At 43.6% G+C, this 13,947-nt stretch overlaps 1 protein-coding gene across 1 annotated transcript; it reads right to left on the bottom strand.

Moving 5' to 3' along the window:
- Positions 1 to 5,336: 5,336 nt before the first annotated feature.
- Positions 5,337 to 7,776, bottom strand: MAP10 (microtubule associated protein 10). The gene has a single exon (XM_009992695.2). The coding sequence runs from the start codon at positions 7,774 to 7,776 to the stop codon at positions 5,359 to 5,361; it is 2,418 nt and encodes an 805-aa protein (XP_009990997.2). The 3' UTR covers positions 5,337 to 5,358.
- Positions 7,777 to 13,947: the final 6,171 nt, after the last annotated feature.

Here is a 13,947-nt window from a genome sequence, read left to right as displayed (position 1 = left end):
GCCAAAACAAAACAAAAACAGTTTAATATAGGTGAATGTCAATGCCAAACAAGAAAAAGGCAGTGAAGCTGCAGCTCGTCTGAGTGACTTCAACATAACAGAACTGCATGCATACAAGGAATTTAAAATGAGGGAAGAATCTGAATGTGAACAAAACTGAAATTAAAAGCAAATAGTATTCTGACTAGAAAGGGAGGATGGCAAGTGCAAGCAGATAGCTGGTAGCAAACATTAGCTATAGTAGGTGTGATTGCCATTAGCTCTAAATGCACGTTAAATTAAAGCCAACATCCGTTCTCACAGAGATGGCCTCAGTCATCTTAAAAGGAAGGGTAGTTTGGAAATCAAAACCTTAGAAAAGGATTACAGGCAGGGTTTAGGAGAGGTAGAGAAATTTGATATCTGATAAACATGAGCAAATATTCAAGAGTCCTGGATGATCATTCTGCAGCTCTGAGTGAGTGGTGTTACATTTCACAGGAGCTGGTCAAGATTGCGCATGTAGAAGTCAGCAAAACCTTTTAAGGATGTTCATGTAAGAGTCAATGATTTGACATCGTAAATCATAGAACCATACAATGGTTGGGTTGTAAGGGACCTTAAAAATCACCTAGTTCCAATCCACCTGCCATGGCTGAGACACCTTCCACTACACCAGGTTGCTCAAAGCCTCATCCAACCTGGCCTTGAACACCTCCAGGAATGGGGCATCCACAGCTTCTCTGGGCAACCTGTTCCAGTGCCTCACTACCCTCAGAGGGAAGAATTTCTTCCTTAGATCTAATCGAAATCTCGCCTTTTTCAGTTTAAAGCCATTGCCCCTTGTCTTATCACTACACGCCCTTGCAAAAAGTCCCTCTCCAGCTTTCCTGCAGGCCCCCTTTAGGTACTGGAAGACTTCTAGAAGATCTCCCCAGAGCCTTCTCTTCTCCAGGCTGAACAGCTCCAACTCTCTCAGCCTGTCTTCATAGCAGAGGTGCTCCAGCCCTCTGATCATCTTCATGGTCCTCCTCTGGACCCACTCCAGCAGGTCCCTTCTTATGTTGGGGGCCCCAGAGCTGAACGCAGTACTGCAGGTGGGGAATGCTGAAATAACTGTATAAAAGACAGTCATAGCAAACTTGTTTTAAGGTCATAAATTCTGAAAATACCTTAGGTGTATATCTACGAGTTTATTTCTCAGTTTGAGACTTAGAGTGAAACAGTAAGTTCAATTTGATTTGAGCTGATTTAACCACCCTTATCTTAAGCAATAAAACTATGATTTTGAACACCTATCTACCTTATTTCTAGAATATCATACAGATTTAAAGCAAAGATCAGTTGCTAAAGTAACAAGTCAAAAGTAAGAAGCTAGATGGCTTCAGTGAGGATTTATAATGAACTTTGGTAATTAGTTCTCACATTTTCATTTCACTGTAGTAAAGTGTAACTAACAGTGTAAAACTGGAATTTGAAGTAACTATAGTTTACTGCTCAATAGTGCAGAGCGAGGAAATTTTTGGAGTTAATGACTGAATGAGAAAAAAAACCTACAAAAACTACAGCTGTTGCAGCCCAAGTGTTAACAGTAAGGAATGTGTATCAGCGAATATAAAAAGAACACTGTCCTTGAGATAAGAAGGTAGGTTGAAGCTGTGAAAAACACACTGTCCCTGGGAAAAAAACAAGAAGGATGAAACTATGAAAAACAAGATTCTGAGCAAAACATACTAACTGCAAAAATATTAAAATATTGTAACAAATATAGAAATCTGTATCCAATCACAGTGTGTATCATACTCGTGCTTGTCGCGTGAACAGTAGTGCTAGACCAATTAGCTTGCTAAGTACAGCGCATGAAAGCGTGCACAGAACCGAGCTATGCTATAAAAAGAGCAGTATCACAGAATAAAGCTGAAGCCTTTTTACTCATCATATTGATGCGTCTTGCTTCCCCGTCTTCGGCCGCAACATACAGCAAATTCAGTAAAATTACGATTGTATATGAAATCTCCGAGGGCTATGGGAAATTAGGAAATAGAGAGCTTTTAGTAAATATTTTGGGTTTTTTGACACTTTGCATTGTGACTAGCCGTTGGCTCTGTCAAGCACATAACAAATCTGTAACAGAGACTGCGTGTTTCTGGGGATTGCTCAACCTTCAGCAGATGGCTGGGGGACTGTAAGAAACCATTTAGTGGATAAAGGCCCACACTGTAACGAGTACTAATAAATAATCATTCCAGGAACTCTGACAAAGAACCGTGGATTGAATGCATGTGGCAAAATTAGCTAGTCTTGCTCAAAAAGCTGAGTTTTCAAATCAGGATTTTTGTGTGTAGTGGGTCAAGATTTGATTTGTCATCTATCTCCTCTTTTTCTAGCCTATGAAGCAGATTTTAGGGAACAGCTTTGAGTTGAGATGTTTTCTAGGAACGTGGTTTTCCAATGCTTTGGCTTTCTTAGGACTGAATCTGAAAAGCAGTGCAGAAGTACCAGAGAGAGTACTGACACTTCCACTACTTCACCTGGGCACCTCATCTCTACCACTGTGGCTCTACTTCTTGGGATGGTTGTGGAGTATCTAAAAAACAGATACACATATTCTGAAGTATCTACATTACTTTTGGGAAAGCTGTGCAAGAACTGCGGGGGATATGCTACTATTATTTGCTTCCCCCAGCGTATTGCCATGTCCCCTGCATAAACATAATCCATGCAATTTAGCCCTTACAATTTAGAAATGATGTCTTTATGAAAAATTGGTGTAATACTTCCATTAAAGTAGAGAAATGTCTTATTAAACCTTTGACATGAACAACTTGATCACAGAGGTGCAAGATGCAAGTTATAATGACAAAATTGGCTGGCTAGTATAATGTAGTTGAGTGTAGACTATTACAGGATTTGGACAAAAGGGAGTTTGTTGGTGCCTTTTTTTTTTTTATTTATTTTGTACTGATAGTAAATATCTCTGTTTTGCTGAGTTAACATATAGAATCATCTTGTTATTAGCAGGTACTTCTTGCCAATATATTGGTTTATGAGTTTTCAATGATAAATCAGTGACACAGAAGTTCTTTCCATTTTTGTTGACTGAGAATTGCTGTTTGAATATTAAGTAAAATTTCATCTACTCTCACGACATAGCTAACATCTGAAAATATTATTATCCCGGAGGGTAGAAACTATCTGTTAACCTCTCCATGCATTAATAACTACTTTGAGTCTATATTTGAGAAGACAAAACCAAACTAAAACATGTAAGCATGATGCTGATGTTCTGTTCTTGCATAATGCCTCCTATTGTCTTCCTAGTATGCATTTTCTGTCATTTTCATCATTCTCCTGATAAAATTATAAACACTATTACACGATAAATGTTAGAAATGTTATCCCAAATCAAATTACCTGAAAATAGATTAGTTTCATTATTTAAACAAAAGAAATATTGTTCTTACCATATTTGCTTCTGGAAATTGAAAAGTGAAGATGCGATCGGGGATAGAAAAAGGACTAGAAATTTGCCCTTGAGTTTCAACCTATTTGGGGTTGAAAAGAGATTTATATTTAAAATAAACTTAGATAATGATCTTCAAATAATAGACTATTAGTGTTAGCAATTCATTTAAATAGCCGCACGGTAAAAATGGCTGGACAGCATTGTATTTTAATGAGAGTTTTGCCCAAGAGAACCACAAGATCTTATTCCATCAATAAAATCAGAATTACTGACATGTATAAATGACAGTCTGAATCCATGCATATCAAAGAAGTCCATGGCATTAGAAGAAAAAAGAAAAAAATATATTTTGGTCTAGAATTGATGCTGATGAAACAGAGGCACCCTAATTAACATTTAAAAATTGCTCTGGCCAGAGATTCCTTTGATATATGGGTAATTTCAGCTGCTTACCTTTAGATTAAAAATATTAGTAGTGGTGTTCTCAGAAGTCAACACCAGATACTTGAGTAATCCTCACAGATGCTAGTACTTTAAATAGAAGATCTGCTGTCATTCGTACAAAATAAACACATAGTAGGATGGAAATAAAATATCCCTCCAAGATGTTAAACACAGGCTCTTCCGGTAAGTACATGGAGAACGACAGTGAGAAATGAAAAAGTTGGGAAAAGAAGTCAGATTGGAGATAGTTAGGAATGTAAAGCTGGCAAAGGAGATGAACTCCTCAAAGCAGAAAGGAGGGACAAGAGAGATCTAAAAACTAAGGCAAGAATTTTGAGCTCTCTTCAGATTCAAGTCAAAGAACGTCTCTGAAATTTGTAACAGGGATATGGACTTTAAAAAAGCTCAGGAGTTAAGCAAAAGAAAAGACATTAAGTTCAGTGATCAAACTGGAAGTCATAAAAACCAAAGCAGAAACCAAAAGCGAACATGAGATGGTATTTCAGCCACCATAACAAAAAAGGGGATGTGGCAGGTAGTAGTTCAACCAACGGCACCAACGGAACAGAAAAGGAGATGTGGCGAATTATTCATTATCTCAAATCCTTAAATCATGATGTAATATGCTCATTTGTTCCGAGTTTCTGGACTGTGGGTGCTGACCTCCCCTTTCCTCAGGGTCAGAGAATGCAATTGGGGAGTTGCGAAGCGTTGAAAATTTACTGCACTCTTCCCTACTCTTTGCACACTCTTAGTCTTCAAGGTCAAGTAACTTCCATCAACCTCTCAAAGCTCTCCTGGATTATATTGATTTACTGTCACCAATAATTCTTAAACTATTTTATAATAAATTGTGAAAATTTGACCTAAATGAGAAACTTCCACCTAAGAAACTCTAAAAGGGCTCATCTAGTTCCGGTCACTGTATTTAGCGATAGAACAGTGAAACAACTACATCGTTATACAGATTAGCTGGTAAAAGCCTGTGCTGTTACTGGCTGTGACTGTGTGTGTTTTAAGTAACTATTTGTAATGAAAATCAAGCATGGAACTATATTCGTGAGAGATAAAAACTTGAAAGTTCAGTTAGGACTTCAGTTATTTTGTATGTGGCTGTTTCTATAGTATGTTACTACTTCTACACTGGACAAGTCTTGTGGGTTCTGACTGCATTTGCTTGCTGCTTCTGTCTTTGTTTCTGTTTTTGACAGTAAGTTATGTTTCTTATGCTGTTTGGATGACTTTGGTATGAGGATACTGACACTGTAGTCATGCTGTAGACACCACTTAAGAGCCATTCGTTAGAGATTCAAACAGTAGTTTATTTTAAAAACCTCTTGAGTAAATTCACCAATGTATTAAACGTGCATAATAAAGTCTTAAATTAACTTGTATATATTGCAGCTAAAAGTAACAGGCCTTATAAAGCTTAAATATCGTATCTTAATCCAGACAGGGAAAACTTGTAATTACATTGTGTATCCTGGAAGTTTGTTTATTACAAGATCACTAATGTCTTTGTATTGATTAGGAACACGTAGTGTTCCCAGAAAATCATCCTCTTTATCTGACATACTGTTTTCCAGGACACCAAGTTCAAGATCAGACATGTTAGATGGCAAGTAAGAGCTAACTTGAGTTTCTGACTGGCTTTTTCCTGCAGACGTCTGCTCCTTACCTATATTCCGATCAGTATCAGAGCTAACTCGTTTGTTTCTCAGTGTAGATACTTCTTTAATACGCTGATCACCCCTCTTCTCTTTCTTACTGATCTGTTGGGCTTCCTGCTCTTCAGCTAATAACCTTGCTCGAATGGAGGCATCATTAAGCGAATCAATGGATTCACCGCTACTTTGCATGCTGGTTTTTAAGCCACGGTTTCTCATCGAAGACTGGACTGGAGATGAAACTGAAGGAACTGGCAGAAGATCTGAAGTACTTTCAGCTCTTTGACTTGTCTTTGAAATTCTAGACCTGCTGGATTCCAGCTCTGTATCTGACCAACCTCGCTTTGGGCTTTCAAGCCACTGAGGTTCAGGACTGCTGTCAAGAGCTTCCGAGTCTCTGCCCGTACACTCAGCACTGGTGAAATCTTCAGAATAAACTGTGTTCTCAGGACTAGCAACAAAGTCATCTGAGTATATGAATTCAGAGTTGTTTTCAACACTCCTGCTGGGGCTTGGTTTATGATCACTTACAACAGATGCATCATCACGCTTCGTGGTTTTAGTATGGATTAAGTGTATTGCTTCCTCATTACTTCCCTTTGCATTAGCATCTGACGGGAAAGCTGCTGGGAGTTGGACTTTCGCATACTTTTCCCCGTGATCAGATTTTAATACAGGTTCATCCACTAAGGGGGCTGTAGTTGCTTTGCATGGATGTTCCTTGGTTACAATTTTATCGTTCTTCAATAGACTTTCAGTAGCTTGTTTCTGCAGGTCAGGGGACACATCTCCTGTCATGGAGAGGTACTTTGAGAGAGCACTGTTTTGTAATGAAGTCTCAACAGTTTTATCAAACTGATTATTCTGCTTTGAACTGTCTTCCTTGCTACAATGCCTGTAAGAAACCACGTCCTGTTCTCCAGCATTTCTGAGCAGCTTTCTTTTGGATAAAGGGCTTCTCTCCTTCAGCATCTCCATTTGCTTTTTTCTGTACTGTTCTCTCCTTTCATGAATTATCAGCTTATCAGGGTTGGTCCGCTGCAGCCGTAGCCTCAGTGTATTTGTCAGCCCGTACAACAGTTTCCTTCTGGGAGGCCTGTTTTCCTTAGTTTTGCAGTTTCTTTCAGAGCCTCTCTCTCCCTGGGGTACAGCTTTCTTCTGTACTCTCACAGCCTGAGAAGACCTTAGTGAGGTGGCCGCTTGCTGGCCTTGCTTGCATTGAGGGCTGGCAGCTCCACTGCTCCCACCAGGCCCCACAGGTGCCTCTGCAGGCTTGAGTGCAGAGGAATGGCTAGGGCTGGGGGCCCGTGAGGCCGTGCCACCACCCCCACGGGCCTGGTAGAGCCAGGCCAGATGGGGATGGACAGCAGCAGGCATGGTGCTGTGGGTGAGCACCGACAGCTCTGCCAGCAAGGCACTGAGTAGCGGCAGCTGCCCCAGGGTGTTGTGGAGCTGTTGAGGGCTGGCAGGGTGCAACAGCGAGGGCCCCGCACTGGGACGTGCGGGGCTCTGGCCCTTGTCTTTTTCCTGTGGTCTCCAAGCCTCACCATGCTCCCACTTCCCCACAGCTGCTGCTGCTGGCAGCGGATGAGCCTCGGCAGGCTCACGGCTGTAATAGAGCACTGGAGGGCAAAAGATGTTGCCCTCCAGCTCCTCACTCTCCTCCTCCTCCTCCTCGCTCCCCGGCTCAGGGGAGGTGGCAGGCGGCGTGGCAGCGCGGGGGCTGGCAGGGCGCAGCTCCTCACCGGCCTCCAGGCTGGTGAGGCGGTAGCCCAGGACTAGCTCCCCGGCGGGGCGGCCGGCGGAGTCACGCAGCGGGAAGCGGCCGCGGCGGCCGTAGGAGGCAGGCGCCCCGGGCCGCTGCAGCAGCTCGGCGGCAGCGGGGGCCAGAGACACGCCGCAGCTGCCGAGGAGACGGGGGGTCCCCGGGGCGAGCCCGGCGGGGAGCGCCAGGAGCAGAGCGCGGAGCGGCCGGCGGTGGAGCGCAGCGCACAGGGAGCCCCGGCGCCAGCGGAAGAGGCAGCGCTTGCCGCGGCCGAAGGGGAAGGGCTGCCCCGGCCGCAGCGGCGGCGCGGCGGCGGCAGGGCGCAGCAGGAGGGTGGGGAAGTCCAGAAAGCGCAGCGCTACGGCCGGGCGCAGCGCCGGGCCCGCCGCCGCCGCCACCTGCACCGACTCCACCAGCAGCTCCAGCACATACAGCTCCTCCGCGCCCGCCGCCATCGCAGCCCCGCCGCAAGTCTCGCGTGCGTGCGGGGTGCTGGGCGGGGCCGCCGGCGCTCTCGCGAGAGGAGAGCCGCCCGCGCCGCGGGCAGAGCGTTCGGCTGCCCCGGGGGTGGTTCTCTCGCAAAGCGCCCTGGGAGTTGTAGTCCGCGCCGGGTGGGCAGGCCCGGGAACCGCTGAGCCGCCACCCCTGCAGCGGAGGGGTAGCACCGGCCTAGGGACTCTGAGGCGGAGCCTGATCCCGCGGGTGGGGAGATAAGCAGTGCTCCGTGGCCTCCTGCGTGCCCCCAACGAGGGACGTGTGGCAGCCATGCTGCAGCCTACCCCGGCCCAAGGCTGTGGTGACGGGGCGGCCAGGGGGCAGCAGGCGCGGCCGGTGGAAACCGGGTGCTCCCTGGTGTCTGCTCACAGGCGCCCTGCGCAGCGTGGCGGCTGCTGTCGTGCCCTTGCCCTCGGCTCTGACGGCATCAGCCCAGGCCCTGGTCGCGTGTTGTCCGCTGTGGGTCGTAACAGCCACAGGAGCCAGGGTGGGATAGCGCCCTGTCTTCCATCAGTCAGCAGGAGTTCTTGTGGAGGCAGGGAGGGACATTGAACTGTTTTCTGCTTCTTTGCAGCCTCTTCCCACCCCAAGAGAAACATCGGGGTCTGTGCCAAGGGCTGTGTGCTGAGAAGTCTCTCCACAGTTGAGGATCCGTACATATCTGAGATTTTTAAAGCTGTGGTTCTACATTAATTAGGTTTTTCGAATCAGCTGTAAATGTCACCTCTTCATATTTAACGTCTCCATCTCTGTAATGCCTGGCTGCCTTGGACGTGCATTGATAAATTCCTATTTTATCTCCTGTGTGCATGTACACTGGGAGTTGCAGTGGACACCCTTGAGGAGAATTTCACTGCTTGCCTCCTGCCTGGTGAAGAGAGTGCCCTTCCTTCTCTGACCGCCCTTCCCTTACACCACAGTCTCCTTGCCACAGGCACAGCAAATACTTGCTGAGCTGGGAAGAAAATTGTTTTGTTCAATTAGTAAATTGCCTCTAAAACAATGTATGCTAAACTGATGGTGTTCGATTAAAGTTACAGTACACCCTCGCCATTTACTGCCAGGGAAGTAACTATAAAAAAGAGCAACTCCCTCTCCATTTGTTCTTTTTATTTCTTCCTTTTTCCTCCTTTCCTTCCTCTGCGAAATCACAATCACTTTTTAGAAAAGCAGAAACCAGTGAGAAATGCTTAAAGAATCCAACCCTTCACTGCTTGTCAGGTCCGTTGGTCATTATTATTTAAAGGACATCTTTCATTGACTTCTATGTCTGAGAAGAGAGATAAGGAGTTTGACCTCTGAATTGTGACCAGGGCTTAAGAAGTAAATAATTAAGTTTTTCTCAGTTTTTTCACTGCCTCTATACTAAGCACATGAATCTAAGAGCTGCAAGTTTTCTGCTGTAAAGGCTGCTAATCTTCGAGTGTTGCCATTGTTCTGGCTTGTGGCAGATGAAACAAATGGCCAGTCCATTTTGCTGCCACATTCATCTGCTGCAGTCAGTCATCTGCTTTCCTTGTGTTTCCTTTTCCTCCAACCCGTTCTCATCCTAGGAGGGCATGACAGTTTAGTTGTCATTCTCTGTAAAGGATGCCCTGATACACTGAAAGTGACAGATGTGTTTAACACGTCAAATGGTCGCTCTTGAGATCCGCCAGGAAGACGATGGATAGGTATTTTGCCCATTTTACAGATTGGCATACTGTGACTATGAGGTTTAGTCCAAGATTTCTAACGTCTTAGTTTTGAAACTTCCAACCTGTATAGGCAAGAGATGCATCTATGTGTGTGGTAACGCCGACTGAAGTGAGGGGGTAAATTATGGAGAAACCAAAGACTTGTTTTAAGATGCTGAACCTCTGCACTCCCAACAGTTTAATGTGAAACTGAAATTTTCCGTTTCATGTCCCTGAAAATCAGCCCTATTCCTGTATTTCATTCTTCACAGACCATATAAATAATAAGTACTGAATACTTGTCACAACTATAAGGTGTTAATAAGCTGTGTAAGATAAGTCAGCGAGTTAGTGACAAAGCAATTATTTAAATAGAAAGGGGTATCGATTTTTAAGTTTGTTCTTGTTGGTGTGTTTTATTAAGTCAATCCTCTGGTCAGAAGAGCACCTTTCTCTTCAGAATAAACAGAAAACAACATTTTGTTGTTGAGTTGCAAGTTAGAAAAAAAGACCTTTTTCTTTCCAATAGTCCTAGTTTCTACTAACCATCATTTTAAGGAAACTCGTGATAACACTTCTTTAGATTGCATGTCACAAAAGAGTGGTTCAGAAAATAGGCATGCCTCCGAGAGGCCGGGTTACGGAGCCAAGTTTCATTACCTGCTGCTGCCCCAAAGATGACAGGTACATATTAGGATCTACATTAGTTACATTCAGTAATCTTGTTAAAATAGCTCTGGTTCTTCTCAGTGCAATGTCTTCAGTCTGCCTTTCTTAGAACTAGATTTCGATTCTTCTGTTTTGTTTTTTTTTTTTTTCTAAAAGACTGGAAGACTGGGGAATTTTGCTGATTCAGTGAAGTCTTTCACTGACCTTAGTTATACGTTTGAAGTACTAGCACTTCATCTCAAAAAATTGCAACCCAGACAATTGGTATCATTAGCAGCAACTCAGCAACTTTGGTTCAAATCTATCTTTTGAAGGTTCTGAAATACCTTCTTTTGCCCTTAATTTCTGTAAAATTTCAGATTTATTGATCTCTCCCTGCACAGATAGCTCTTTAAACAGTTGTATACCTGTTTGTGGATGGAGAAGTATGACAAAAAAAAAAAGATCTTGAGAAAACATGAATTTTGCTAGATCTACAATTAAGTCTACTTATTCTGGCGTCGTTCTAAGGATTACATTTTTTACAGATCAAATGCTGGAGTGAATAACCACTGTTCACCTGTATATAAAATTCCTCTTCTCTGTGCAGAATCTGCAGGGCGATGCTTGGAATTTGTGCAAATATTTAGCCTGGTGGCACTCTGGATCAGAAGGGAGTCAGACAGCCTGCTGGAATATTCAGCTGCAACATAACAGCAGTTCTTAAAATACTCCAGCTTAAAATGCCACCCAGAGAAGACTTACTTAGTCTTTTCTCAGTTGTCTGTTGAGTCAGCTACTTGCAAAAGGGCAATAAACAGGAAGAAATTCAGGAATAAGGATGGCAGCCTTCGATAACTCTCTCAGTTTTCACAAGCTCTCTTCTTCAGTTCAGAAAAAAAAAAAAAATTACAAAATACATTGTCATGGTTTAACCCCAGCCAGCAACTAAGCACCACACAGCCACTCGCTCACTCCCCACCGGTGGGATGGGGGAGAGAATAACGAGTAGAAGTGAGAAAACTCGTGGATTGAGATACAGACAGTTTAACAGGTAAAGCAAAAGCCAAAAGCCACACACGCAAGCAAAGCAAAACAAGGAATTCCTTCACTGCATCGGCAGGTCGGTGTTCAGCCATCTCCAGGAGAGCAGGGGTCCGTCATGCATAATGGTGACTTGGGAAGACACGTGCCATCACTCTGAATGTCCCTCTGAGCATGACGTCCTATGGTATGCAATATCCCTTTGGTCAGATGGGATCGCCTGTCCCAACTCCGTCCCCTCCTAACTTCTTGTACCCCCAGCCTACTCACTGGTGGGATGAAGTGAGAAGCAGAAAAGGCCTTGGCTCTGTGCAAGCACTGCTCAGCAATAACTAAAACACCCGTGTGTTATCAACACTGTTTCCAGCACAAGTCCAAAACACAGCCCCATACCAGCTACTCTGAAGGAAATTAACTCTACCGCAGCCAAACCCAGCACGTACATGAGCAAAGCCTTTGAGGTTTTTGCAATATATTTAGATTTCTCTCTTGAAGAATCTAGACAAGGTTTCAAAAAGGAATAAAGTCAAACATGTTAAATCTATTCAGAAATTATTATTTGCATATGTTTCTGTATGTTGTAAAGAGTTTTGCAGGGAGCTTTGCTGTTTCTTGTGCCCAGCTTCTTCATGATCCTCAATTTCGTGTTGACCCAGATCTAGTAATTTATGGAGCAGTCTAGGAACAGTTGCAATGGTATTATTGGCACAGGCATTTTGATATCCATCAAAGCGAAGGGTACCATGGTTTCTGCCCCCTTCTCTGGGTGTACCCTCCTGTCCACAAAGAGCCCCATCATTTGAATGGTTGGATCAGTTGGTACCGAACCTATTCACACATACATCTCCAAAATACCTGTCTTGCATTGGTACCCTGAAGATGCTTATTAACTCCTCTTACTTCCGTGTGATAGCTCTCACATTTATTTTCATTCTCTACTATCTTTAGCAGACTTTGGGAGTGTTAAAATAAACATTATTTGCCTAGTCGTGTGGCCCTTCTCCATTTGGCAGACATCAGTCTGTTTCCTGTCTTTTTAATGATTTTATTGCTGTCCTTAGTATTTTACTTTCTCAGAGTGGTGAGAGTTAAGGTTTATGACAGAGTTACTTCTGCAAAGTCCGCAGGGGTGGCACACAGATTGTTTTCTCATTACCTTGCGGGGGGAAAAATGGTTGGCCTTTAAGATATGTGTGAATCTGTGCCTTTCACAGCCAGCTTGGAAATACAACTCTTGCCAGCTTGCCTTCTGATTCCAAGTTTCTTCAAGGATTAATGGGACTGCAGCAAAACACGGCTTCTCCTTCTGTACTGAGCAGTCCTCATGATCTTTCTTGAATCTGGGAAACTCAGCTTAAGCAGACATTTAAAGGAAACATGGCAAATACTTGACAGAGAATGACACAGTGAGAGCCAACAGGAAGCAGGATGTCACAAATACAGGAGCTTAGACAACGATGTTGAACATGAGACGTGTCCATAAGGGTCACATCTGAGGTGATTTCCTTTCTTTTTAAAAAAGTTCTTACTAAAGCGAATAGAAGCTTTTGCTTAAAACAAAACAATAGCAAAGAGTCAGCCTCAGGATTCAGCCCGTTGAATATTCTTTGGATAATGCCCAGCAACATGCAAAGCCAGTTTCCTTAAAAAACTGGGTGCCATTAGCACATGGAGGCTTTACCATCAGTATTTGCTTTATTTGATATAAACCATCCTGAACTTGTTTGGTATTGATAGAAAGCCCATGGGTTCGCACGCTGACATTTAGCAGTAATTAATGTATCATTGTTTAAATTGTGTTACTCCCCATCAAATAGCTGGGAAGCTCTCAGAAAGTTCTCAAAGGGATCAGTTCATTTTCTTTGGCTTCATGGTTGCAGCCCATACTTGTCATGCACATATGTACTGAATGATGAAAGGATTCCAGGTGCTTAGCCATCCAAAGAGGACAGTTTAATCGCACAGCAGCGCAGCTGCATGCATATGTTTGAGAAGCAGAGAAAATCTGTACCGAAAGTTTTCTTCAAGGTGTGCGGGTCCTTACAATTCCTATTGTAACTGTAGAGCAGGACAGGTCTTCAGCCTCTCTCAGGGTTCAGGGATTCTCTCTCTAGGCAGGGATTTTTCGGACTTGCCACCTCCTAAAAAGCTGTGTTTGCAGCGTTCCTCTAGCTCAAGCTGGGAACCATTGGGGGCAAATTACAGTTCAAATATCTGACAGAGCCTCTGACAGTGAAAGCTCTTGTCAGCCTCAGGATGGTTCTTGAAGTCAATTCAATAGTTAGATGAGATTTCATTAAAACAAAAAATGGAGATGTCTGCAAATATTTGAGTAGGAAACAGTTAGTATTGTGTGCATTGTACCATCACGCTGATGACACTCATTGTTTAATCTGTTATAATTACCATTGTAAAGTATGTTTTTTCAGAGGTTTACAGTACAGCTGTTTTGTTCACTGCACATTTTCAAACGCTGAGCTGTTTCTCTTTTTCCCTTTAAAATCAAATTAAAATCAATTTGACTGCTTTGGGAGCTCTCCTTTATAGAAAGCATAATAAAAAGAGGCAGGAATGTTGATACGCAGAGCTGCAGAGCTGGACCAGATCCTCCTCACTGGTTGTGCATGAGGCTGAGTGGTACCCAAGTGCCTGGTAGGAAGGGGGCAGAAATATTCCATCCCACTTAGTGAACAGGAGGTATGAAGTTGTTTATGGAGGTCACAAAAAGAGGAACCAATTAGCCTTGTATTTTTCATGTCTCTT

Source organism: Tauraco erythrolophus, chromosome 2 (assembly GCF_009769465.1).
Source record: "Tauraco erythrolophus isolate bTauEry1 chromosome 2, bTauEry1.pri, whole genome shotgun sequence".
NCBI classification, from domain to species: Eukaryota; Metazoa; Chordata; class Aves; order Musophagiformes; family Musophagidae; genus Tauraco; species Tauraco erythrolophus.
Note: the sequence above shows the minus strand (reverse complement) of the source record. Positions and strands in the feature narration are given on the sequence as shown.

Excerpts from the sequence above, each read along its gene's own strand:
- MAP10 (XM_009992695.2), bottom strand. The coding sequence starts at position 7,776 with ATGGCGGCGGGCGCGGAGGAGCTGTATGTGCTGGAGCTGCTGGTGGAG.